Source organism: Pelobates fuscus, chromosome 12 (assembly GCF_036172605.1).
Source record: "Pelobates fuscus isolate aPelFus1 chromosome 12, aPelFus1.pri, whole genome shotgun sequence".
Classification (NCBI taxonomy): Eukaryota; Metazoa; Chordata; class Amphibia; order Anura; family Pelobatidae; genus Pelobates; species Pelobates fuscus.
Window position 1 is genome coordinate 125881969 of NC_086328.1, and position 27994 is coordinate 125909962.

The window sequence follows — 27994 nt, forward strand, 5'->3', positions numbered from 1 at the left end:
CAAGCCACCAAAGCGGTTTCTGTTTTCTTATCGAAGCTCTGGGAATAGGAGGCTTTTTCTAGAAGAGGAATTCATGAAGAGCAATCACACATAATCTATCAAACCATTCATCTTTTTTCTTAAAGCGAGTCTAGTGAAGGTAATATTAATCACTATTGTTTGGACCGTCTATGGAAGCAGTGGATACGTAGAGCAAATGAGCTTTTGTTTGAGGCTAAACAGTGGAGAAAACACTAGTTTTCCTGGCACTATAGCTACACCCTCTGTCAAGGCCCCTCACCCCCTTACCCTCCCCCCCCCCCCCCGGTCCTTTACCCCGTGGTCACTTACCTGGGTCCAGCTCCACCTCTGCTCCACCCCTGGTGACATCAGCCGGCGGGGGAGAACTAATGCGCATGGCCGTGCTCACATTAGGATTTCCCCATAGGAAAAGTTGCTTATTAACCCAGAAGTCCCTCTAGTGGCTGTTCGGTAGACAGCCACTAGAGGTGGAGTTAACCCTGGAAGGTAATTATTGCAGTTTAGAAGAACTGGGAGTTTGCACTCAGACCACTTCAATGAGCTGAAGTGGTCTGGGTGCTTGCAGTGTCCCTTTAAGACCTAGTTAACAAAGGCACATCTTACATACAGTCAGTTGTCATGCTGTGAAAATGAACACAATTAAGTACGAGATAAAGACACACTGAAGATCCTTTTTGGGGGGAGAGAAACCGAAGCAATATGTATATTAGTGGAGATATTTTTTGTTTGTTTCTTTAAAAAGCGTTCTCTGGCATTATTCACTATGCTCTCCCCCCATTTAAAACCTGCAAAGAAAAGCAATAATTCCCTTTAATCCAGGGCTGGGCGAAGTTCCCGGCGCTGCTCTCAATGCATCCATCCACTGTCATCCCTGCCTTCGGGAGGTCCAATAAAATACTTCTCAAAATGAAGCATATGATTTGGACAATTTCACTGGCCCAGAGCGCATGCAGGTAGCGAGGGAAGGGAGTGAGAGAGTGGGGTAGAAAATAAAGAACTGGCAATAGAGGGAGGCTGGGGGAAACAAGGTGCGAACCAGCTTCCTGCAAGGGAGAATCTTAATATGGCTGTTGCTAGCACGCAGTGCGCGCTGATGACCTGTATTTTGGCTGCGAAGAGGGTTCTGGGCTGCCTAGTAACTTGTGCTGGGAGTGCAACTTGTGTCCAGAAGAAAAGTGAATCTATCTGGCTGTACAGAGCTTCAAGCAGAACCACTGTACATACAGACTCCTACTACTGTGACCCCTTCTCAAAAGAGATTGCAGTAACCCTTTAATGACTAATCCCTTTTTGTTACAGGATAATAGTAAATACAGGTTTGATGGGCTGAATCAGCATATCACCTCTGGTTTCAGGGCAAAAATATACCATAAAAGAATTACCCCAAAAAAGTTTACTTCCGACTGCACTGCAGTAAATGCACTAAAACCCAACCATGCCACCGAGCAGCAAATGAAGAAGAGGATAAAGGCGAAAGAAAATCCTAATCAGAAGGAAACAGGAGAAACCCAAGGAAAGGTGGCCTGCAGTTTCTTCAAAGTGACAAGTACCACAGTGGCTACTGAACTGTAGCAAAATGAAAATTGAATTGCAAAATTTAGGCTAATGTGGCCAAGCAAATTTAGAGAATTTTTCCAAATGACCTCTTTTGTCCTAAAATAGTAAATTCATTACAATTCATAGTGTTGTTTACCAAAAGAGAATTCAAAATAAATGTAAAATTTGAGGCCAGAGTAGCCAATCTGAAAGCATAACCAACTAACAGATTTTTCTTTTCCAGTTCAGCTATGTGAACCTTAAATTTGATATTCACTTTGAATTCTCGCGTTAGTGTATAACCTTGACTTCTAAATTAACCATTTCAAGTTTTTTCGGGAATCAAAAAGCTCCAATACTATGGTCTGCCGACAACTGGAGCTGTAAATTGAACGACCGGTGAAGTTAGATCATAGAAAGTGGCCTGGATATGTAGAATACTTAGCGAGGGGGGGGAGGGGCGGTTCATATAGTCTATAGTGTAACGTATGCAAACATAAATCATTTTCCTGAATTGTGCAAATGCTACATGACAATAAAGATGTGTGTAAGAATACCAAAGTACCTAATGCTTTCTCCAAATGTTTATGCAATTTCAGTGTATGTATATCCGTGTGTGTGTGTGTGTGTGTGTGTGTGTGCAATCTAAGTTCTCTCTCCCCAATTATTTCTCACTAGGCCCCGATTCCCCCACCCTAGTCACCCCACTCTCTATCTATCCTATCCCTCTATAATCACGTTTATAACGCCAATTACATTTTCCTATCACCCCTATTTTTTCTCCCCATCATCTCTCAGATTACCCACCTCATCATGGCATCATTTTGCTACAAAATGTGACCCAGTGTGTCCTGCTGGCCACATCTTTTTTTTTTTACAGTGCAATCAGAGCAATCCTTGCGGGTTGAGACATATCATCACAAACATAAATGGTGCATCGACAGATATTTATGGTGCATGTCGAGAATACTGCACATTTATATCTGGTGACATCTTTGACGTAGGACTTTCCACTCTTTTTCCGATGTGAAAATTACGTTGTGCATCATTCTGGCCTCAAGATTCACATGACCACTTTTCTTGTACCCAATATGACGCAGGCATGGCATTAACATCACTCTGATGATGCAAAATACTAGAGCTTTATATACTCACTCCAACATGAGAACTGCACACAGTTGTGGTCTCTAGTAGCTCAAATGTGCATTTGTTAGTGTCTTGATTATTCTGGTTGTCGACTTTGGCTTGTATTCCGAATATTAGGACTTTTCCAACACTGACCTCGGCTGGTTCATGCTCTCTGTTATTTTGTAGTTCCTTGAACTCTGCTTGTCTTGTGGCCATTCCACTTCTGGTTTACACATTAGCCCAGTCACACATTACTCTTTCTAAGTGCTGCAAAATCCTGACAGTCTCTCTCAGTAAAACATCATCTCGTTAGTCATCCTTAAAGCAGTTCTGTCACTTTTGGGGATCTTTGCATATTTTGCAAACACCCCTGATGGTGACATCACCGCTTCCGGTGAGGTGGGCCAGGGTGCACAAAGGTTCCTGCAAAGGTGCACTGAGGTCTATGGAGGTTCCCGCAAGAGATCAAGTCTCACAATTACGAGAGGCAAAGCCGGAGTCCCACAGCAGCCTCTAGTTATAGCTGTCAAAACGGAACAGAGGAAGCTCCACCTATTGTCAAGTGTTGTCAACCTCTGATGTTTACCAACTTTAAATACAAATAAAATAAATGTATTTGTCCTGAATAAAAATTCCATGCTTCGTATGAGAGAAGCCTACACCAAGATCAAATTATGTAAACAGAAGCCAGTTTGACTTCCAAGAGCTCACAGTACTTGCCAATTCAAGGTCTGTTGTGAAATCTGTAATGTAGCCAGTAAAAATCAAGTCTTTCTCGTCATCTTTAATTTGGTAACAGATTAATTTCAATCAAACAAACGAACTAACAAACAGGAAATAAAAACATACATAATCAAAACATAATGCTAAAATCATTGTGCAAATAACAGTCCGATGGCTTTATCCCTTAAAGGCCAATAACATTCTTTAGCGTCACCACAACCTGGCTCCTAAAACTTTATTCCACTATGGGATTTCTAGCTTTTTGGCATCACCAACTCTGTCAATAAATCAGTGGGATTTTCAGTTTCAGAATTGGAAACCTGAAGACTAGATTGTAATGAAGGCATAGACTTTCACTGGCACTTAAAGGGGTAATGTGTGTTTGGCCTTTTTTTTGACAGAAAAAGAAAAAAAGAAAAAGTCAAGCTTACCTTTATAAAACTTGCAGCGTCTTCTGATATTACTGCATGTGATGTGCACATACACAATGTTCTAACTGACTGCCTTTGATTTCAATTACCCTCCTAGCATAGAAAGGAGGCAAAGAACACTAGACATATTTCCAATACCTGCTCTACAGTGTATTTCAAAAGGTTTGTACTGACAGTAGCAAAACACAACTGTAAAATAGGCATTTCTTGTTCCATAATCTAGCTACATTTTTCTAATACGATATGAGGTCAGTGCAGAGCTAAAGGGATACGATCAGTGCCAGGAATACAAAGCTGTATTCCTGCAACTATTGCTCCCTCTGCCTCCCCCTCCCCCCTCCCTTGCACCACCCACCCCTGCTTTAAAAAAAAGGGTAAACCATTTATTTACTTACCTTATCCCAGCTAGGATGCTCCGCCCCTCTGTCCCGTGGAGTCGGTGCTAATGCGCACACATTAGACTTCCCCATAGTAAAGTATTAAATCAATGCTTTCCTATGGGGGAAAATCCGACGCTGGATGTCCGGTCCAAAGGTCCGTTTCGATCGTGGAAGCACCTCCTGTGGCTGTCTGTGAGAGAGCCACTGGAGGCAGACTTAGTGCTGTAATGCAAACATTGTAGTTATTCCAGTTTCTCTGGAACTGCAATGTTCAACAGTGCAGCACTATGTGCGATAGGGACACTGCACCCAGACCACTTCAATTAGCGTTAAGAGAATCTTCTATGGTAGTGATATTCTGTAAAAGTGCAAAGAGCACGTAAAGTGTTTGGGGAAAGGTTTACAAATCCCTTCCCTAAAAGTATCATAGGGAGGCCAAAGAGGAAAAACAATATGTGGGGGAAATGGTTCTACTTACGTAAAATGTAATAAAACTCAGTAGCACAATGACTGAGTGGGTAATTCGCAAAGGCATTTATTCACTAAAAAACAGCTACTTGGGCTGAACTACATAGAACCAGCTACAGTCCTGCTTCAGCTTAAAGTGCATGTGTTACCTTCAGGAAATAAAGGGGGGGGGATTTATCAAACGGTCCTGTTCTAAACTTGAAGCGATCACCATGGAAACCAATATAATCAGCAGGTAAATTCCAACGGCAATTACTCCACCTGTACGAATTTGTACTGCTTTTCTGATCAAAGCATCTTAATAAATCTCCTCCTAAGCCTCGATATGCTCACTTTTTAATGACTAAACTTCAATGGTTTGTTTTTTTTCCCATTCAAATAGCCTAACAGATTGGAGAAATATTGTAAGGGTTAATTAGCAACCATCCTTCTTCCTTTTTGTGAACACGGCAACGGGGCTGCCCTTCTTAACTACGTTTTAGCTTCAATCTAGAGTTCTGCTGACAGTAATGGCATTTAATACGGCAGCATTTATTTTCTACCTAAACGGCTGCTGTTGCAATAGACGTTATTTGGTTTTCGATGTGAATGCTGTGTTGTAGTATTTAGTAAATAAATCCCATTGTTTCAACATTTGAAGCCGCTGCCTAATCCGATTCCCGTTTCAAGACCTTCTTTCATAAAAAAAGATTCCTGGGATTTTAATAGAATCTGGACTAATAATATTATCCTCTAACAGTCCTATGACTCGTTAGAAGTCATATCACTTGGTCCTTAACCCCTTAAGGACACATGACGTGTCTGACACGTCATGATTCCCTTTTATTCCAGAAGTTTGGTCCTTAAGGGGTTAAACAATCAAAATGCCAACACAGAAGGCACAGCCTAATTTCAAGTTAGCAGATCTACCTATAGCTTCTGATGCTAAATAAGCAGGCATTGGGTCTACAAACATCAGATGGTTATGGCATCGATTGATAAAGGGTTAACAATCTACAGCCTACTCTATAAAAAGTCAGCCAGTGCAGGTACTAAAATATGTACAGGTAATCTTAGGAATCCATAAACTTTGTAGGGATTCTCCCAAGCCGAGGTGCTTTGCTCTTACTGCAGTACTGGACACCTAAAAGAATCACAATTATATTATCATTCCAGTTCAACCAGACTAAATGTTTCCGAAGTTGTGTCCTCTGGCCACAACACTGCTGTTGCTTGTGTCAAGGTGATTGCTAGCATTTTAAGTGAATTCTTGGTGGGTGTCAGTTTTCTGAAACCAGCGCAAAGTTTAAAGAACAAGATAAAGATTCGTTCTGATTAATTGGTAACAATGGATATCTGACCCTTTTCCTTGGAAGAAAGCTCTGACTCATTTTGTATCTCAGGGTCCACCGGCAGGTAACTAGAAACTAGTGTTGGAAGGCAAAGACTCAGAGAGATTGAAATAGGTTACTGCAGACTTGTGATCATCCGATATCTTGATTTACACTGCATTATGCTACATCCAGGAGAGCATGGCTTCAGTCTTGTAAGTATTGCATTGTTGTGTTGCCAAGGAAACTCCTGACTGCAAGTTTCAATTTCACATGTTTCTGGTTGATCCCAAATTAAAAAAATAAAAATACTAAAATCATTGTTTAAAACGGAATCTCTAGAGAGAGCGTTTGGGGAGGGTGAAGGCATGGACGAAATTAGGTCTGTTCTTCCCCCATATCGGAGACATGATGGTACCCCACAGGCTGAGACTTCTGCCGTAACAGTACCCCGAGGAGCAGAACAACGAGAAGAAGAAGGATTGATCCACAGGCTACCAGACCGGTGATAACCTCTGCAGAAGAAGACAAGAAAGAGGTGTCAGGTTTCCATATAAATTCCATGTTTTCTTATTAGATCTCTTCAGCCTGGCGCAGTGCCTCTAACTTGCTGCATCGTTGCTGTCATTGCTGCACTGCCGGGTTGAAGAGATCTGATTTTGCTCTCAGTTAATTTACCTTCCTTTAAAATCAGCCTAGCTCTTAATTAGTTGCCAGAACACTGGTTCATGGTTTGGGTATTGTTTCAATGTCTAGCTGTTTTCTCCCTTTGTGCCAGAGGCCTGTTTCCTCGAGGCCTGTTCCCTAATTCCTTAGGCCTGCCTTGTATCCTGTATCCTGAAGGCCTGTTCCCTGATCACTTAGGCCTGCCTAGTACCCTGTATCCTTGAGGCCTGCTCCCTGATTCCTTAGGCCTGACTCTTATCCTGTCTCCTCGAGGCCTGATTTCTTGGGCCTGCCTCGTATCCTTGTAACCTCGAGGCCTGCTTCGTAACCTGTCACCTCGAGGCCCGCCTTGTAACCTGGCACTTCGAAGCCTGCCTCGTAACCTGAAACCTTGAGGCCCACCTCGTATCCTATCACCTCGGGGCCTGCCTCGTATCCTTGTAACCTCGAGGCCTGCTTCGTAACCTGTCACCTCGAGGCCCGCCTTGTAACCTGAAACCTTGAGGCCCGCCTCGTATCCTATCACCTCGGGGCCTGCCTTGTATCCTGACATCTTGAAGCCCGCCTCATACCCTGTCACCTCGAGAACTGTCTTGTACCCTGTCACCTTGAAGCCTGCTCCCTGATTTTATATGCCTGCCTTGTATATGGTCTCCTCAAGGACTGCTCCCTGAGACCTACCAATATCGTGAACCTTTCTGCTTGTCTCCATTCTGATTTTTGTTCCATTTGATAAAAAAAAGTTTTATTTATAATTTGGTAGTGACATTTGCTTGCTTTTGTGTTCTCAACGTTAATATATGTTTCACTTTATCTCACTGTGTTGTGTCCCTATATAAGGTTCCACCTTAACTTTCATTGCAGAGATACTGTATTAGCACCCCCTTCAGACCAATCTCTGACAAGAGGTTGAAATGCTGTTGGTTCTGTTTCCAACTCTCTGGCATTATATACCAGTGAGGGCTAACTCTAAGCATTGAAATTACAATTGAGAACAATTCCCACAATGCCCTGCCAGCCATTTACTTGCACAGCATTGTAAGAAATGTATAGTATCTCAAACAAGTATAGTGCCACAGGATAGACATCACTGGTGTATACAGAGCATAAAACAGAGTATAAAAATGGAAACCATCTGCACAGCATTTTCTAATTTACACCTCTTTATTTCCTTATTCGCATCAAATTATCACTCACTGTGCCTCTTCTATCATTTAAATCACATTTCTTTTTCTTTTTGATTCAAAAAGTTGCTTTTACCAGGTTCCAAAAGATAAAAAAAAAACAAAAAAAAAACCACAAAAGTGCCTTTTTCTTTCTGCCAAATTTTCAGACAGGTAAAAGGTGTGACTGTATAAAGCATGCAGTAGCAGATTATACAGAAGAAAATGTTGACTGCATACATAATGTCTATTCTAGAGGCCTGCTTAATGAAATCCTCTCCTCATAGCTCATTTTTTAAATATTTTTTTCAATGAAGGGACTTCTACGCTTGAGCACGGGACATGTCAGATGCTCCAGTCACCGACACTCATTTACTGCTGAGATAGATAATATAAATAATATAAAAAGAAGAGCCTATCAAGGCCCTAATTACTAATGCCATTTAAAGACTCTTGTTGCTGATTGGTTGATGTCAGCACACACCTCCAGGAGATAGTGCTAAGCAGCATTTAGTAGGGAATACAGAGCATGAATCCCAAACCGGTACTGTTTCACTGGATGTCAAAGAATTGGACACAAAATATTCAGTGTTCTATAATTAATGAAAGGGCAAAGACCTGGTACAGGGAGGTAGCTAATCCTTTATGAGGCTGCTTTATGATTAAATAAGCAAATGTTTTGCTGCCTTAAGAGACCAGCTGCGCTGCTTCCTCAACTCGTTTTTGTACACTCACTTGTATCGTGGGTTGTACTGGCAACCTGACATTCTTGATACCAATCTTCGGTTACGACTTGCTGGAGCAATCGCTGGAAATCCTGGAACGGACAGGTCTGGTTACAGCCAGGGAGCGTCAAAGGGTAAGGTGCCTTTCCACTTTCATTCCTAAAGTACATCTCCACCGTGAGGTTCCTGGGAAGAACGAAAAAAGAAGTGAGTTTAGTGTGGCTAGATGAACTGTGACATGAAATTGAAATGAACATATGAGAGAACTGGCAGAATTAGAGCAGGATGAAAAGGAGGGGAAGCAAGGATACCAGCAGAATGTAAATGGGTATTACTAGGAGAGCGGCAATGGGAGGAGGTAGTCTGATCACAAGATAAACACAGATAGTAATATATAGAAAGAACGGCTGACTACACACTGCTAGATCGATTTCAGGTATTGTACCGGAGGATTGGAGGAAGGCAGATGTTGTTCCTATACTTAAAAAGGGTTCAAAATCCTTGCCTTGAAATTATAGACCTGTGAGTTTAACTTCTGTGACTGGGAAAATATTTGTGAAGGGCTATTAAGGGATAATATTCAGGAATTCATTGGGAAGAACTGTGTTATTAGCAATAATCAGCATGGTTTTATGAAACATAGGTCATGTCAAACTAACCTAATAGCATTCTACGAGGAAGTAAGTAGAAGTATAGATCAGGGTGTTGCAGTGGATGTGATCTACTTGGATTTTGCCAAGGCATTTGATACGGTTCCTCACAATAGGTTAGTGGTCAAACTCAAAGAAATTGGTCTAGATGAATATTCATGTTCTTGGGTAGAACATTGGCTTAAGGATAGAGTACAGCGAGTTGTCATAAGTGGTACATTTTCAAGCTGGACAAAAGTGTCCCTCAGGGTTCTGTTTTGGGACCGCTTCTATTTAACATATTTATAAATGATCTTGAAATGGGCATTGAAAGCCATGTATCAGTGTTTGCAGATGACACACAACTTTGTAAAGTAATAAAATGTGAGCAGGATATTGCCTTGCTGCAGAGGGATTTGGATAGATTGGGGGACTGGGCACTAAAATGGCAGATGGAATTTAACGTAGAAAAATGTAAAGTTATGCACTTCGGGGCTAAGAATGCACAAGCAATTTACACCCTAAATGGTAGTGAACTAGGGATAACCACACACGAGAAGGATTTGGGAATTGTTATAGACAACAAATTGGGTAGCAATATGCAATGTCAATCTGCCGTTGCTAAGGCCAGTAAGGTTTTGTCATGTATAGATAGGGGCATAAATTCTCGAGATGAAAATATAATTTTGCCTCTTTATAAATCGCTGGTAAGACCACACATTGAATACGCTGTGCAATTTTGGGCACCTGTTCTAAAGAAAGATATCATGGCACTAGAAAAAGTGCAGAGATGAGCTACAAAATTGATAAAAGGAATGGAGCAATTTAATTATGAAGAAAGGTTAAAAAATGTAAATCTCTTCAGTTTGGAAAAACGGTGCCTGAGAGGGGATATGATAACATTATACAAATATATTCGGGGCCAGTACAAACCATTATCTGGAAATCTATTCATAAACAGGGCTGTACATAGGACACGAGGTCACACATTTAGGCTTGAAGAAAGGAGATTTCATCTAAGGCAAAGAAAAGGTTTTTTTACAGTAAGAGCAATAATGATATGGAATTCTTTGACTGAAGAGGTGGTTTTGTCAGAGTCTATACAGATGTTTAAACTGCAATTGGATAAATACTTGCAAAAACACAACATACAGGGATATAATTTTTAATTAGTGGGGTAATAGCTGCTTGATCCAAGGAGACATCTGACTGCTACTTTGGGGTCAAGAAGGAATTTTTTCCTAGTTTGTTGCAAAATTGGAAGCGCTTCATACTGGGTTTTTTGCCTTCTTTTGGATAAACAGCAAAAGCATATGTGAGGAAGGCTGAACTTGATGGATGCAAGTCTCTTTTCAGCTATGTAACTATGTAATAGAGGAACCAGGGATTAGAGGAAGTGTAAAGACTGAAAAGAGAAGAATATTTAGCAATAAGTGTCACATTGTATTTATGAATATAAGATGAAGGAAAACCGGAATAAGGAAAGATGTGACCAAAAAGGACCACGAGAAAGGTGGAGGGAAGGAGACAAGAAACTACAGCAGGACCTTGGGAAACGGAAACAGCAACCTAATAGATCCATACCCAGGGCTTTCCTCATACAGTTCAATGATATGGCAGGCAGCGTATGGAGACTGCTTTCCATTGTAGACATTCAGAGCCATATGCAACGCTCCGAGAGTGGTGTCATGCTAGGGAAATGGACAGGGGAGAAGAAGCAACATGAACATTACTCGGTCACAGTTTCAGCCAAAGCACTAAAGCACTAAAGAGGTACTGACCCATCGAAAATAACAACAGGAAACATGCTATATTGTATTCCAGTGATAAAGTACATACAATTCCATAGAAAGGGGCTTATATTGGTTTATACTTGTCCTTGCATTGTCTGGTTATTGGCCATAACTTGCATTTTAACTGTATTCTGATTGGCTGGAAACAAACAACCAACCAAATAGCCAATCCAAACACGTCTCTGATGAGACCCTATTTTGGAAGCAAGCTCGCCATGTTATAATTTGTAACCATTTTCGCATGCTTGGAACCTCAAGGCTTAACTTTTATCCAATTCGAAATTGGTTTGCTTACCTCTGTCCCTTTGTATTCTCCTATAATTACATCAAAGTAAACTTGAAATAAAAAAAAAAAAGGAAATCCAAATAAAATGACTGAATTCCTGTGTTTCTGCTGTCTTTACCTGTAGCTTTGATTACTTGATGTCCCTTAAACGTAGGGCTAAATGCAGGTTTGCCCCCAACGTGCATTTATAAACTGGTATCTGTCTAGGTTACTTATTAAACTGTGAACTTACCAAGGAATTGGGAATTTAAGGCCACAATAGCTGTGCTAGATACATAGGGGAGATTTTTTTTACAAAATCAGCTATTTTGGCCTTAAATTTCCAATACCCTGATAAATGTCCAACAATATATTGAATACCCCTATGTGTGTTTTTTTTTCCCATTTCTATTAAAGCAGTGACAATCACATGAATAATACTCAATGAGTGAGGGCATAATGTAAAGGAGATTGTCTAGTCATTGAGCTGGGTCAGTTCATGCACCCGCTTGTGGAGACACCTACTGCTGAATATGCGATGAGTTTCAGTTCATTAGAAGGGTTGTGTAGTATAGCTGACATATTCTTCAGAATCTGGCCCACCAAAACACCTGCACAAAAAACAGTGTGAGCATGAACCCAATGTAATATATCCTGAAACATTTTATCTCAAATTCACCATTATTGCAAACTAGTCCATTGCTTCTCTAAGAGGTCTGAGATTTATTAAAGGACCACTATAGTGCCAGGAAAACAAACTAGTTTTCCTGACACTAAAGGTTTTTAGGTCCCCCCCCCCCCCCCCCCACCCTCAGGGTCCCACTCCCGCTAGGCTAAAGGGGTTAAAACCTCTTCAGCCACTTACTTTTCTCCAGCGCCGGGCTCCCTCTGTGCTGGGGAACTCTCCTCCTCCTGCCGACGTCAGATCCGAATGCGCATGCGCGGCAAGAGCCGCGCACACATTCAAACCACCCATAGGAAAGCATTACTCAATGCTTTCCTATTGACGTCAGCGTCTTCTCACTGTGATTTTCACAGTGAGAAGCGCGGAAGCGCCTCTAGCGGTTGTCAGTGAGACACCCACTAGAGGCTGGATTAACCCTCAGTGTAACAAGGCAGTTTCTCTGAAACTGCTATGTTTTCAGCTGCAGGGTTAAAACTAGAGGGACCTGGCATCCAGACCACTTCATTGAGCTGAAGTGGTCTGGGTGCCTATAGTGGTACTTTAACCCCTTCACGACTGCGGAAGATTCAGGACAGTCATCGGAAAAATCCCCTTGAGGACCGTTGACGGTCCTGAACCGTCATAACAGAAATCTTTACTCACCCGGTCGCCGTTGTTCCCCTGGCGGCGTACGGCGTTGCTCACAATTTGGGGAGCCAGGCAGTCTCCCTGCGGCAAATTAGGACCCCGTGGCCACGTGATCACTCAATAGAGCGGTCACATGGCCACAATAGGTTGACAATAGGCTGACAGGCAGTCTCCCTGCATGTGTAAAAAAAAATAAAAAAATATTGTTAATGTTAATAAAAAATATAATTATATATTTGTGTATATATATGATATATAGACATATATTATATCTATATAATATATATATATATATATATATATATATATATATATATATATATAATGTCATAATAAGTGTATTTTTATATTAATATATGTATATTAATATAAAAATACACTTATAATTAAATTACACACGTATATATATATATTAAAAATATATATAATAACAATATATATTGTATATATATTATTATAAAATACAATAAGTAAATTAAAATAAAAAAAAATAAAATAATTAAGATGAAAAAAATTATATATCTATCTGAAATTTTATTCTAACTGTATTTTGATATTAATATATATATATATTTATATCAAAATACACTTAGAATGAAATTATATATACATCTATGTATATATAAATAAATCAAAATAATACGAAATATATATATATATCTCTATCTATATCCATATACAAAATTACATAAATAATTTCATAAATATACACGTAGACTTCAAATATATAAATATGCATATATATTTAAATTCTATGTGCGTATTTATGTAATATTTTTACATAATTAAGTAATTTTATTGATTGCAATTTGAGGGACCTGCCTGAGAACCCAGGCCAAAAGTCCAGAGAATTGAATTTGCTAGAAATGTATTTAACCCTGCAACTTTCTATGACACCCTAAAACCTGTACATGGGGGGGTACTGTTTTATTCGGGAGACTTCGCTGAACACAAATATTAGTGATTCAAAGCAGTAAAACATATCACATGGATGATATTGTCAGTGAAAGTGAATTTTTTTTTCACACACAAACGGTACTTTCACTAATGATATAAGGCTTAAACAGCCTTATATTAATAAAAAAATACACTTAGTATGACGTTATATATAAGATATATATATATATATATATATACACACACACACACACACATTTTTTAAAATTTATTAATTTTATTTTAAAACTTTTGAAATCTTTTTTCACCAGCAGGGGGACTGCCTGTCAGTTCAGGCAGTCCTCCTGCAGGCAGTACTTTGGACGCCTATTGTGGCCATGTGACCGCTGTTTCAGAGCGATCACATGGCCCGCGGAGACCTAATTTGCCGAGTGGGGGCTGTCTGGGCTTTCAGACAGTCCCTCCAGAATGAGAGGAACGCCGATCGCCGGCCGTAGAACGGCCAAGATCGGGTAAGAAATTAGGAATTGCCACGGACGTGCCCAGTACGTCCGTGGTCACTAAGGGGTTAATTACATACAGGAGGGTCTAGCAAGCTATTAATAGAGCAGGAGAGTATAAATTCTAAATTAATCAGAATTTGCAATAAAGGAAGTGTAAACATTAGATGACTTATTACAGGAAGTGTTTAGGAAGGCTGTGCGAGTCACATGCTGCGAGGTGTCCCTAACACAAAAAAAAAATTGATTTAACCTCTAAATGGCATAGAAGTGAGCAGTGAGACTGCAGGGGCATGATGTATACACCAAAATTGCTTCATTAAGCTAAAGTTGTTTCGTTGACCATAGTTCAGTTGATGAATTAAAATCCCATAGAATGTAGACTACAGAAAAAGAGTAGTATGTAGATAGAGTGTACTGAAGGTTGTGATAAGAATGGCAATCTCATTCTCAGTCTTGAATGCAGGAAACAGAATGAGATTTTGATCTACATAGACACAGTTTTATTTGCTTACAAGTAGTGAGCTACAACTGGAGAAGATTAGTTAGGGAAAGATCAAGGGCAGCAAGCATGCTAAAGTATACGTATATGCTAAATAAAGAAAGGAGGAACTAGTTATGAGTACATTTTATCTTAAAGACGTATAGAGTTTACAGGTGTTTGGATACAGTTAGATATGTTAACAGCATAGTGCCCCATGGTTCTTGGATCTCTTGCCCTGTATCTGTCAGGATTACTGTTTGATCCAACACGTAGAACTGTACAGCACGGATGACAAATAAGTAACGTATTACCGATCCTTAGAATGGCCGGATTTAACGTACAAAGAATAGTCAAAAATACTAGCCAAGGTCAGGGAACACAGAAAGGGACGCAGCGATGAGGAAAGCCAGGAGTCAGGATACCAGAATATAGAGAAGTCAATAAACAAAGCCAAAGTCAAAAACCAGGTAGAAAACTATAAACAGGAACGCGCTCTCGGACAACCACAAGGGAAACCACGACAGGGCACTGAGCAGGATGAGATTTGGGCCTAAATACCCCTCCTCTAGATCTGATAGGCTGTAACCGGCCTTTGACCCCAAAGTCAGTTACCAGGTTTCATTTGCATAATTGCTGCTCGGCATTAACCCTTCTGTGGATTAGGTTGCTGCTCGGCACAACTTTTCCTATGTGGACAGTAAATGTCATTAACCACATTTTTATAAGCGGATGAATACGTGACAGTATCAGAATAAGGATGGATTCAGGCAGATAGTCTACTTACCTCCCTGCAGACGAGCTTTTTGAACCCGATCGCGGATTCCAAAGAGGAATCTGAAGCTGAAATCCTTTAAGTCACTTAGTCGAGCCAGGACATCAGGAGTTGCCCAAACAGGGAGGCTTAGGTTGTGCGTTTTCTAAGTGGAAAAGGCCCAAAATAGTGAAAAGTTAAAAACAAGTAAGAACAGGAATAATTTAAACTGAAATTGCAGTTAAATCATGTAGAACAAACTAAACTCACCATTTGTTTAATATAGTAAATGTTTAAAATATAATATATTCTATTTAAATATATTAAATTTAATATATCAGATATTGCATTTATTTAATATAATGCACAAGGAACACAATGTACAGAATCTCTGCCTGTTCTAGTGATCTATGGGGTGCTTGATTGGGCTTTAAATAACAGCTATAGCTTCTCAAACTAGGAGAAGAATTTATTGCCAATCACACTGACCTACTGACACACAGCTTAATGGCCCTTTAAATTATGGGGTTTTTTTTTTCCTACTTTTATTTTTTGGGGGTGAGGAAGGGTGTTGATCAAACAACAATGAAAAAACATTTGTAAGGCACAAAAAATAGTTTAATATGATTGCTTATATATAGTTTCAGTTACAGGGTATCAAATAAAGCGTGATTGATTTTATAATAGCATACGATAGGCAGCGTAAATCAAACTGAGGAATGCAATATCCTTGGCGGGATTGGAACAACGTCATTAAAAAAAACTGGATAGGAGATCCCCAGAGACTTGTACCGTATTTAATTAATCTGCCCTTGCTCACAGAGCTGATATATCTTCTTCGTATAAGAAATAGTTCCATCACATGGCTGCATCCCGTCAATGAGCCCGTGGGATCATTGAATCCAGCCCATTTCTCTGTTTTATTACTGACCTCACAGAAGAGGGTATCAGAAATGCTCCACACTGATTCCAGGGAGTAGTCAGATAACCCGGTCTCATTTGCTACCATCTGAAGGAACTCCTGCAGCAGAGGTAACAAAGTGTCAAGGTGACAGCACAGGGATTGAGGTAAACTGGCAAAAGTGGAGCTCATGCACCAGAAAAGTGGAGAAGAACAACTGCAACAAATATTCTGCTTACTTTGTTGTCCTTTGTTTTTTGGATGTACTCTGGAGAAAGACGCGTTTCTTCCTGCAGCTTCAGGTACTTAGGGCAAGGGAGCAGAGGGTACTTCAACAGCTAAAACAGAATCCATTAAAAAAGGGTCAACAAAAGACGATGTGCTGTACAGACAGACCCCCTAGAATGATACGCCTCCCCACTTACATGGTCTTGAGACTCGGGCAAGGTGTGCACTGGGATCGGCTGCCATGATATGTTGGGGTTGAAGACCTGGGAACCTGCAGGAGGGTACAGACCTGCAAGGTTAGCTTCGGCGCTCATCAGCGTACGGTCCACGTCTGTGCTCCGTACATAGATCTGAGGAGACAAGTGTGAGAAACGGATAGCTGAATCCGATACACAATCAGCAGTAAAGTAAATGGTAAAAAAAAAAAAAGGTCCCATGCTGTTTAATTGAAAACAAGGTGATCAACACTTGTTCCAATGTCATCTTTAAAACAAAACTTCATAAGTATTAATAATTTCAAAAAAGGTGTCTCCAGATTGTCAGGCTTGGATGTGGACATCTGCAAAAAGAACTGAGAAAGGAGAGACTCTCTGCATTTAGTAAATAAAATGTATCCGCTAAGTGTCAAAATCCAAGCGTACAGAAAAAAGAAACATCATAACACATATATTAAAATACAGTTTATTGTACTAAATAAAATGACTTCCCAATGCTTTAATTTTACTGTCATGTCATTTTTGTGGGAGCATTTATTGTACAGCAAATTGTAATTTTTTTCCATGGTAGTTTTTCTGGTTTTTAATGCGAACGCTGTAAAATCAGATACAGAAAGATCTCTTATATACTGAGAATACCAACTTGGGCCTCCATTTATTTTTTTGAATCAGAATCAGAAATTATTACAATCCGTTAGAAAAACCTTTCAAATGATTTATCTAATGAAATTCCCGAGATTGATCTACACAAATTATATTGTGGCCTCGGTTTGGTAAACGCAGTAATGTGCCATACAAATCAGGCTTTGATTTTGGCACAACTTGTCATAGCAGAACACTATATTTACTATGTATGTTTGGGATATTATTTGTCTTTTAAAACGATCCAGTTACTACAGAAGTGGAATAAAAGAGGGACAGTGGTGGAAAATAGCTGATGACTTTAGTAATCAGCAGAATTGTTTGTAATATGTTTGTGTTAGTTCGGTAAAGAAAACAAAATGCTTTGTTTATAGAAAAAAAAAAAAAAAAAAAACACATTTATGGAAAACTTTCTGGGCAGCTTTACTAGGGCATCGTTAGCCAGCCTCAAATAAGAGCTCCGGGCTGACTAATGTGGATTCTGTGTATATTTGTTATTTATTGCCAGACATAGCATGTTGGTGACAGACAGACAATGGTGGGCCGTGCCCGCACTGTCCTCCCCAGAGCGCTGCCCCTAACTGACATTGTTTCCCTCTGACATCACTGGTGGAGCATTGGGCCGCAGGGAGAACTTGGCCTCAGGGCTTGGGAGGAATTAGCGTTTTAGCTTCATTCTTTTTTGAGGGGGCTGAAGTAACCCTTTAATTGATAGATGTGTAAGGAAAATAATCGCTTTTGGAGAACTGAATTCCCACTGCCCCCCAGTCTCGCACCTCGTGCCTGTTGTACGACTCATTAAGGAATCCACTGTAACGTTTCCGTAGCTCTTGTCCCAGATCCCAGTGTTGCTTCATCCCAACCTGAAGAGAGAGAGAGAAAATAACGCCATCAGTCAGGCAGAATACTCACAGGGATATTTACTAACGTGAGAATTCAAATTGAATTTAAAGTGATTTTCAAATTTAAGGCCAGTGTAGCCGAACTGACCGCATAGCTGACTGAATTTTATCAGTTCAACTATTTTGATCTAAAATGTGAAATTCACTTTGAATTCTCACGTTAGTGAATCACCGTGTTAGGAAATAAAAGGATGAATTTAGCAATGGATAAAGATGGATCTCAGCGCTACGCAGACCAAACTGTAAGAGATCGAGTAGTCCTGCTATAAAATATCCCAAAATTCTGGCTTTTTGTAGCAATGACAACTGAAAAATGTCAAAGGCACAGCAGCCAAGCAAACTTTGCTTGCTATCTATACGAGACTGAGCTTACATGGGGAACAGCCTTCTATGACTAATAAATAAAATGGGCAGAGCTAAGGCTCGTTGAGAAATAACGGAGAACAAATGGCACAGAGCTGGGCTTGATGGGGTTCTGCTACACATGAGCATTAGTTAAAGAAGAAGAATATGGAGATACATCTTGAAAAGGTCAGAGATGACAGACAGAGCATGGTTCACCATAAGCTGACCATAGGGATCAACTACTATACATGGACCATGGAACCACAAATCGGCTTGGCCCTATTCACCATTCCATTTGGAGAATGAACAGGGGGCTCAAATCAGTAATCTGCCCAGGGCCCTGTTGGTTCCTAATCATTCTCAAGCGATAGACTTCAGACTGAGAGGCGCTGTAGTATAAAATGAAGGGAGCAACATCTAGAACAGGGGTAGGGCAGGCAACCTTCGGCACTCCAGACCAGATGTTGTGGCACAATGCTCTTACAGACATCATTCTGGCAAAGCATCAAGGGACATGTAGTCCACATCTGTAGTGCCGAAGGTTGCCTGCCCCGGATCTAGAGTATGAAAGAAGGCTGCATGTGGAGTGATACAAACAGTTTTACCTGTGTGAGCTGCCCAAAGCCTTGCGGCCAGGCACTCTCCTGATGCACATCTTTGGGATAAGCTTTTACTGGAGATCGGTCACCGTGACGATAGACCTATAACAGACAGAGGAAGGAATGAATGAACCGAGTAAAGAGGACCATACTGATATACCTCAACTCCTATGATTTTCTTCCTGGTGACTAGTTCAACATTAAAAATAGTGGTCTATTTACCAAGCAGAGAATTGCTGTGCTGGGGGAAATTCAGGACCAAAAAAAAAAAAAAAAACCAGCATTTCTAACTCTACTGAAATTATAAAAAAGTATTGACGCAAGCAGTCTGATATTTTAAGAAATATCATTAGTTGGAGCTTGTTTGTGTTTCAAGAACAACGCTCATTTTCTTATTTATATTTTTATGCTATTGGTGATATGCAACATTGATTTGTGAGCCGATGAATGCAGTAGAATTAAGGAAAAACACATTTAACGGTTTAACACTGTGTGTAGTAGTTGTAGTTGCTGGAAATATGGAAAGATATTTTTTATCAGCAGATTTCTGTTGGAAGATCTCACAACCTGTGGCGGCCCTATTCAAATCCACGAAGAAGCAACTTACTGCAATTTTGCCACAAACTGCTTGTGCTCAGCAAGTGTGAGCAGTAAAACGAAGGCTTAGAAACTGACATTTATTTGCCAGAGTTAATATTACAAATACAAAAAAACTTGATACTGCTCCCTATGTCTACTATCTTATAATATGTACTTTTTTTTGGATATGTGTATATAATTCTAAAAACGTTCATTAAAGGGACACTATAGTCCCCTGAACAACTTTAGCTTAATGAAGCAGTTTTGGTGTATAGAACATGCCCCTGCCGCCTCACTGCTCAATCCTCTGCCATTAAGGAGTTAAATCCCTTTGTTTATGAACCCTAGTCACACCTCCCTGCCTGTGACTTGCACAGCCTTCCATAAACACTTCCTGTAAAGAGAGCCCTATTTAGGCTTTCTTTATTGCAAGTTCTGTTTAATTAAGATTTTCTTATCCCCTGCTATGTTAATAACTTGCTAGACCCTGCAAGAGCTGCCTGTATGTGATTAAAGGGAAACTCCAGTGCCAGAAAAACGATCCGTTTTTCTGGCACTGGAGGGTCCCTCTCCCTCCCACCCACCAATCCCCGGTTACTGAAGGGGTGAAAACCCCTTCAGTCACTTACCTGGGACAGCGGCGATGTCCCTCGCCGCTGTCTCCGCCTCTGCGACGCTCCTCCTAGTGATTACGTCGGCCGGTGGGCGAGACTAATCTCGCTCACCGGCCGAGGAGACCTAATGCGCATGCGCGGAAATGCCGCGCATGCGCATTACGTCTCCCCATAGGAAAGCATTGAAAAATCATTTCAATGCTTTCCTATGGGGAATAGAGCGACGCTGGAGGTCCTCACACAGCGTGAGGACGTCCAGCGACGCTCTAGCACAGGAAACCTGTGCTAGAAACAAGGAAGTGACCTCTAGTGGCTGTCTAATAGACAGCCACTAGAGGTGGAGTTAACCCTGCAATGTAAATATTGCAGTTTATGAAAAACTGCAATAATTACAGTTGCAGGGTTAAGGGTAGTGGGAGTTGGCACCCAGACCACTCCAATGACAGGGCCGGATTAACATAGGGGCTGATGGAGCTGCAGCTCCAGGCCCAGGCCCATGCAATAGGCCCATTGGTTTAAAAAAAAAAAAAAAAAAAATTTTTTTTTTTTTTTTTTTTACACACTACTCTTAGGGTTGCCAGGTATTTCTCATGTATTTCTTAGGGTTGCCAGGTATTTCTCAGAAGTATTTCTCAGGTATTTGAGGCTGCCTAGCCGGTGCCGGTATTGCAGTAATACCGGCAATACAAATGTCTGTCTCAGTATAAACATAGATTATTCTGCAATACCAGCGCCGGCCCGTAGGGGTCGCTGTTTGTGTGGAGAGAGGCAGTGATAAGAAGTTACAGCATCTCCCTCCCTGCCTCTCTCTACTCACTGATCCGCGGGGGAGCAGCTCTGCACAGAGAGTCCAGACAGCAGCTCCGAGACATGGGGACGCTGAGACATTGGGACACTGGGGAACATGGGGACCCTGAGCATGGACGTCCGCAGAAATTTTTCGGGGGGGGGCATAATTGTAATGACATCCATGCTTGGCCCCTTTTTGACAGTGTCATGAAAGGGAAGGAGCATAGTCCTTTTCACATAAAGCAAGGATGAATAGCGTTTTCACAACTATGGTGTCAGGAATATATGTTTGTATTCCTGACACTATAGTGTTCCTTTCATCAAATTACAGGAACATTCTGGTCACCATAACAACTTTATCTAAATGAAAATGATGTGATGCAAGGAGGCCCCTGGGTGCTCTTTCTTTGAAGGGGTGAAACCGCTCTCAAATGGTTTACCCCCAAAGGCTTCCTTCAGCTCCAGATCTCCAGGTCGCTCAGTGGTATTCGACTTCTGAAACAGAGTGTCAGGAAGTGCAGATTGACGTTGGGCATGGGTGCCGCTGATTGGCTAGAGTGGTCAGCTGACACTCTAAGCCAATCGCTAGTTCCCGATTCATACAAATGTTTTACGTTTTTATGAATGGGGAGCTACTGATTGGCTTAGAGTGCTAGCTGACCCATCTAGCCAATCAACGGCACCCCTACCCAGCGGCCCTCTGTGTTTCCTGACACTCAGTAAATAAAAGTGAACACATTAACACTGATATTGTTTGTTTTTACCTGGGGAGATGAGAATGTCCAAAGTTTCCCTTCAGATTCTTCCTGCCCCTTCCTGCTCCTTGCTGCCCCTTCCTGCTCCTTGCAGTGCAGACCCTTCCTGCTCCTTGCAGACCCTTCCTGCTTTTTACAGACCCTTCCTACTCCTTTATGCCCCTTCTTTCTCCTTGCTGCCCCTTCCTACTCCTAGCAGACCCTTACTACTCCTTGCTGACCCCTCCTGCCCCTTGCAGACCCTTTGTACTCCTTGCTGACCCCTCCTGCTCCTTGCTGCCTCTTCCTACTCCATGCTGCCCCTTCCTACTCCATGCTGCCCCTTCCTGCTACTTGCAGACCCTTCCTGCTCCTTGCAGACCCTTCCTGCTCCCTCTTCCTACTCCTTGCTGCCTCTTCCTACTCCTTGCTGCCTCTTCCTACTCCTTGCTGACCCCTCTTGCTCCTTGCAGACCCTTCCTACTCCTTGGTGACCCCTCCTGCTCCTTGCAGACCGTCCATACCCCTTCCTGCTGCCCCTTCCTATTCCTTGCTGACCCCTCCTGCCTCTTGCAGACCCTTTCTACTCCTTGCTGACCCCTCCTGCTCCTTGCTGACCCCTCCTGCTCCTTCTACTTTACCCCCCCATCCCTCACTTACCTGCTCTGTAGGCTGCCTCTGTGCTGCTCCCCTGCGGTTTCAGTCATGAGAGAGAGGCAGCAGGAATAAGCTGTAGCTTCCTGCCTTTCTCCATTCACAGCGCCACCTACTGACCAGCGCTGGTATTGCACTGTATTCTCACACTAAAACGAAAGATAGCAGCACAAGCTGAAAAATCCGGGGGGAGGGGGGTACCTCCCTTTAGCCCCCCCATTCGGATGCCCATGACCCTGAGACACTAGGGACACAGTGGCCCCATGTCTCCCAGTGGCCCCTAGTCTGTGTCCCCATGTCTCCCAGCCACTGTCCCTAGTGTCTCAGTGGCCCCATGTCTCCCAGTGTCCCCATGTCTCTAAGTGTCCCCTAGTGTCCTAGTGACATCAGGACACTGGGAGACATGAGGACACAGACTCCAAGGGACACTGGGAGACATGGGGATACACACACTAGGGGACACTGGGCGACATGGGGACACTGAGAGGCATGGAGACACAGAGAGACATGGGGACACTGGGCGACTTTGAGACATAGGAGACATGGCAGTGTTCCCATGTCTCCCAGCCAGTGTCCCTAGTATCTCAGTATCCCCATGTGTCCCTGGTGTCTCTCAGTGTCTGTAGTGTGCCAGTGTCCCTAGTGTCTCAGTGTTCCCTAGACTCCCAAAGTCCCCTAGTCTACCAATGTCTCTGTGTCCCCATGTCTCCTAGTGTCTCAGTGTCCCCTAGTATAAAAGAAAAAATCTCAGGCACTCACTGTGATAGATTTAGGCAGGTTTATTGGACACCGCAACGTTTCGACTTGTACCCAGGTCTTTATCAAGTCTCCAATGTCCCCTATGTATCAGTGTCCCCTATGTATCAGTGTCTCAGTGCCCCATGTCTCTCAGTGCCCCATGTCTCTCAGTGCCCGTAGTGTCTTTGTGCCTGTAGTGTCTCTGTGCCCGTAGTGTCTCTGTGCCCGTAGTGTCTCTGTTCCCGTAGTGTCTCAGTGTCCCCTAGTATAAAAGAAAAAGATCTCAGGCACTCACTGTGATAGCTTTAAGCAGGTTTATTGGACACCGCAACATTTTGACCTGTACCCAGGTTTTTATCAAGTCTCCAGTGTCCCCTATATATCACAGTGTCTCAGTGCCCCATGTCTCCCCGTGCCCCCTCGTGTCTGTCACCCAGTGTCCCCGAGAGTCTCAGATTTCCTAGGTCTCCCAGTGTTCCCTAGTATCTGTTTCCCCATGTCTCCCAGTGTCCCAATGTCTCTCAATGTCCCAATGTCTCCCAATGTCCCCTAGTGACATGGGGACACTGGGAGACATGAGGACACAAACACTAAGGGACTAGGAGACATAGGGACACAGACATTCCCCCTTTTTGTGTATGTTCGCCCTTTCGGCCGTTCTGGTTATGAGATTTGTGTCAGTATCCCACCCTTTTACCGCATCCATAGACTTCCTGCTTTACTGGACACTGCTGTTAGGGGGCATGGGTTTACTTGAAAGATGAAAGCATGAGATTAGCAAAGGGTATGTGTTTTCTCATAGTTGCATCCTATGAGTTTCCCTACAGAATCATCTCCATCAGATACATGACGCTTAGGAGGTAGGACTGTTTTAGTGTTTTTGGTCAATAAGATTTTGTAATTAGGCCCATCATAATTATCAGCACCAGGCCCACTGGGCTCTTAATCCGGCCCTGTCCAATGAGCAGAAGTGGTCTGGGTGCCTGGAGTGTCCCTTTAAAGTTCAATTTAGAGATTGAGATACAATTATTTAAGATAAATTACATCTGTTTGAAAGTGAAACCAGTTTTTTTTTCATGCAGGCTCTGTCAATCATAGCCAGGGGAGGTGTGGCTAGGGCTGCATAAACAGAAACAAAGTGATTTAACTCCTAAATGACAGTGAATTGAGCAGTGAAATTGCAGGGGAATGATCTATACACTAAAACTGCTTTATTTAGCTAAAGTAATTTAAGTGACTATAGTGTTCCTTTAAATAAATGTATAGATAACCATGTGGTTTTATTCTTGCATGAACTATGTGTGTAGTCTGTTTTCTAACCATCAGAAGGTAAGATCTTGCCCTGCAGTCAGAGAACTTGTTGTCACATACCCTAAATGCGTGTCACAGTCACACGTCTTGAGAAAATGGGACTTCTGCAATAAATAGCTGGATAGTTACTCTTAAAACTGAAATGGCTAATTCTGAAATTGCTGTAGAGGATGGTAAACTACACCTGTCACAAGGATCTGTCACTCACTAAGCATGATGGGAAATTTAGTTCCCAAACATTTGCAGTGCCGAAGCTGGCCACGATCACTGCTTCCATCCGGCATAGTAACAGTGTCATATTATCTCTAAAGCCAAATCAAATTAAAGACATGTCTCCTTAAGATTCACATAATTACAAATGCCATCTGTAAATATGTATATAGTGATCGCTGCCAGAAACAGAACCAGTTTAACAACTGTGACTATATATTACGATAGCTTGGCCTATTTAAAATGTAGTTAAAGTTAGGATTGCCACATGTTGGGATTTGAAGCAATATCATTTTAGGAAGTAGCGTCTGCTGCTGTAGCAATAGTCCAGGCTTTAGTGGTAATAAAATGCAGACAATTACTTTTTAACATAATCCCATATATGGTGGCAATAAATTGCTGTTGTGTCTGCATTTATGGATATATGAAACCAGAGAGGCTGCTCTCGCCTAAACATGCAATTATAAGGCAGCTGCTGGGGCCAATTAATACAACACATTCATATGTTTATATACATTTGGGATCCTGTGGCTGTGCACCCCACCCTGTCACAGGTGTCTCATTCCATGGCCCTATATATTGCACCGCAGAGAGTCCCAGGAGGAAGGATCTCCCAAGTAAGTGGGTTAATCTCATAAGAGCAGGCATAAGGTTTTTTTGTTTGTTTGTTTTTTACTAAAAATTGAGAGCAGAGACCTTCCCCCTAGTGCCCATTAGGGCACAGTAATCCAGAACGGTCCCTGCTCAAAAGGGTTATAGTAACCCTTTAACAATGTATGTAACTAAAATGTAAAATAGAAAAAGAACAATGTATCGTATTTACACGATTTCTAAACACATTTATTGTAGTATAAGCTGTAAAAACACATTACTGGGAATTTGATTGCTATGAAGCTCTGTTATACACTCAGGCACACCAATAATATGGAGCTCCTAGAAAAGAGGGACCTTAGGACAGAAAAGAGAGAGCACAATTTGGGCTAAAAATATGGACACTTATGGACATGCATTCTCTTCTACTTCTAAACCGTTAATAGCAGGATACTGTTTTTTAACCCCTTTGTGACGTTATGGCACGCTACTTTGCCCTACAAAAGGAGGGCTTTAACGCCGTTAGGGCATACTCTGGCCCTCCCTCTGGCAGCAATTGAGACACAAATATGAATGTTTTGGAGCAGTAAAATGTATAGTGACAGCGAAAGTGCAGTTTGTGTGAAAAATGCAAAAAAACTAATATGAACACTAACTTTGGCCAGGGTTTGTGACTACGTGGATACTAAAAAAGACTAGACAGACCCCATTTTGAATATCTTTGGTTGTCTACTTTTGCACATGGTTTGCCGTGATGTCGGGAAATCTCATTCCTAAGCTGCCATACGGTCTAAAAAGCAACATAGGCCCAGCAAACTAAAACTGGCAAATGTAATTGTGTAAAAACTGTAATTGACAAGCCTTATATGTGACCCTGTAAATCTCCAAATTACCATGAAACACGTACAAGGAGGGCATCATAGCATATGGATATTTGTATTTTATTGCAGTAAAAGCGGACAGTATTATGACACCCAGCTAAAATGTCATGCAGAAAAATGACATTTAATAACTACAACTTAATTTCTCAAACCTTTTATTTTTTAGATGAAATTATTTTTCATGTACAAATATTTGATGTGAACTGAAAGCCCTATTTCTCCCTTACAAAATCACATAGAATAAGTGTGGGTGCTCTTAGTATGAAAAAGGTAAATTATGGTTGAACAGACATATAGCGCAAATTCCAGATTTTGTTTTGATTCAGAACGTGTAGTATTACCTCCGTTCTTAAGGTGTTAAGATACACATTTACTTTAGTAAATACTGTCACAAGGTGAAAAATCAGAGCTGCGATGGAGGTTTAGTAAATCTGTCCACTTGGAAGATCATCGGTTTGCTGGAGTTACATACGATTCCTGAGAGTTTACCATAATATTCAGACAAAAAGAAGAGGTGGAGGGTGCAACAGGGAACAGAAAGGAACTGGACAAACCCAGATAAAAAATATCCTAATATAATATTGGTATTAAACTTAACATTTAATCAATAAGTTAAAAAAGTCCCACAATGGACTAAGAAACAAGACGTGTTTTTTAGTCCATTGTGGGACTTTTTTAACTTATTGATTAAATGTTACGTTTAATACCAATATTATATTAGGATTTTTTTTTATCTGGATTTGTTTCTTAGTCCATTTTGGGACTTTTTAACTTATTGATTAAATGTTACGTTTTATATCAGCATTATATTAGAATTTTTTATCTGGAGTTGTCCAGTTCCTTTCTGTTCCCTGTTGCACCCTCCATCTCTTCTCGTCTGTACAATTACACCGCAGTTAACCCCCTTTAGGAGGTTATGCAACGTAGGCTCCATCAGCTATTTTCTTTTCAGTTCTTTCCAACGAGATACTATTATATTCAACTTCACAAAACACAGCAAGATTGTTTTCCAAGTAGGAAGATTCACTAAATATCTCTGATTTTTACCTTAAAATACCAGCTAGGTGGAAACCCAAAGTAATATAGTATGTGGTAGCCCATTACTCTCCTGCAACTGTCAAAAATTACCTATTAAGCCCTCAGCGAATACTTTTCTAACATCTTACTTCGTACCCCTACTTCTACCCTTTGTGTCACTACACCCCACTCCCTCTAGAATGTAAGCTCATGGAGCAAGGCCCTCCACCTCTCTGTTCCTGTACGTCCAGTTGTCTGGTTGCAATTACATGTCTGTTAGTCCACCCTTTGTACAGCGCTACGGAATCTGATGGCGCTATATAAATAATATAATAATAATTACATTACTAAAAAAAAATATATATATATACACACACACTTGTATTTCATATTCACTAAGATATAAAGGAAAACAATGTGATGATGTAATTAGAAAACAAATCAGTGCAAGCAGCTCCCAGTTATTAAAGCCTATTGTGATGATTAACCCTAGGAGTCCTCCTGTATAAACCAGCCATTGTTTGCATGGGCTCAATGATCCTCCCCTATTCACCAGGTGGGTCTCCCTTTTTATGCACACCCTCAGACCCCTACTTTGCACTCACTTCCGGGATCCCACTCCATTACTAATGATGGCAGAAGGTACCATACGTCACCGTCACAGGGGGGACTCACTCACCAAGGTAACCAAGCGGAGCTCCCGGGCCTGCGTGCAGGGAGCCGTGACGGCAAGCAGTGCCAGGAGCAGCACGGTCAGGGTCCTCAGCGGGTGGCTGGAAGTCGGGCAGCTCCCGTCCGCCATGGTGTCTGAAAGTGGCCGGCCCCCGGAACTCCTTGCGCGTGTCTCACCTCCCGAGGGACC

General features: G+C 41.6%; 1 protein-coding gene across 1 annotated transcript; it reads right to left on the minus strand.

Annotated features, from left to right (window-relative positions):
• Positions 1 to 5543: 5543 nt before the first annotated feature.
• On the minus strand, positions 5544 to 27972 carry ACP2 (acid phosphatase 2, lysosomal). The gene is made up of 11 exons (XM_063437682.1): positions 27812 to 27972; positions 19021 to 19116; positions 17945 to 18031; positions 16509 to 16661; positions 16323 to 16421; positions 16114 to 16203; positions 15216 to 15348; positions 11764 to 11849; positions 10765 to 10871; positions 8562 to 8737; positions 5544 to 6512 (listed from the first exon to the last, which is right to left on the minus strand). The coding sequence occupies exons 1-11, from the start codon at positions 27932 to 27934 to the stop codon at positions 6376 to 6378; spliced, it is 1287 nt and encodes a 428-aa protein (XP_063293752.1). The 5' UTR covers positions 27935 to 27972; the 3' UTR covers positions 5544 to 6375.
• Between the last annotated feature and the right edge of the window lie 22 nt (positions 27973 to 27994).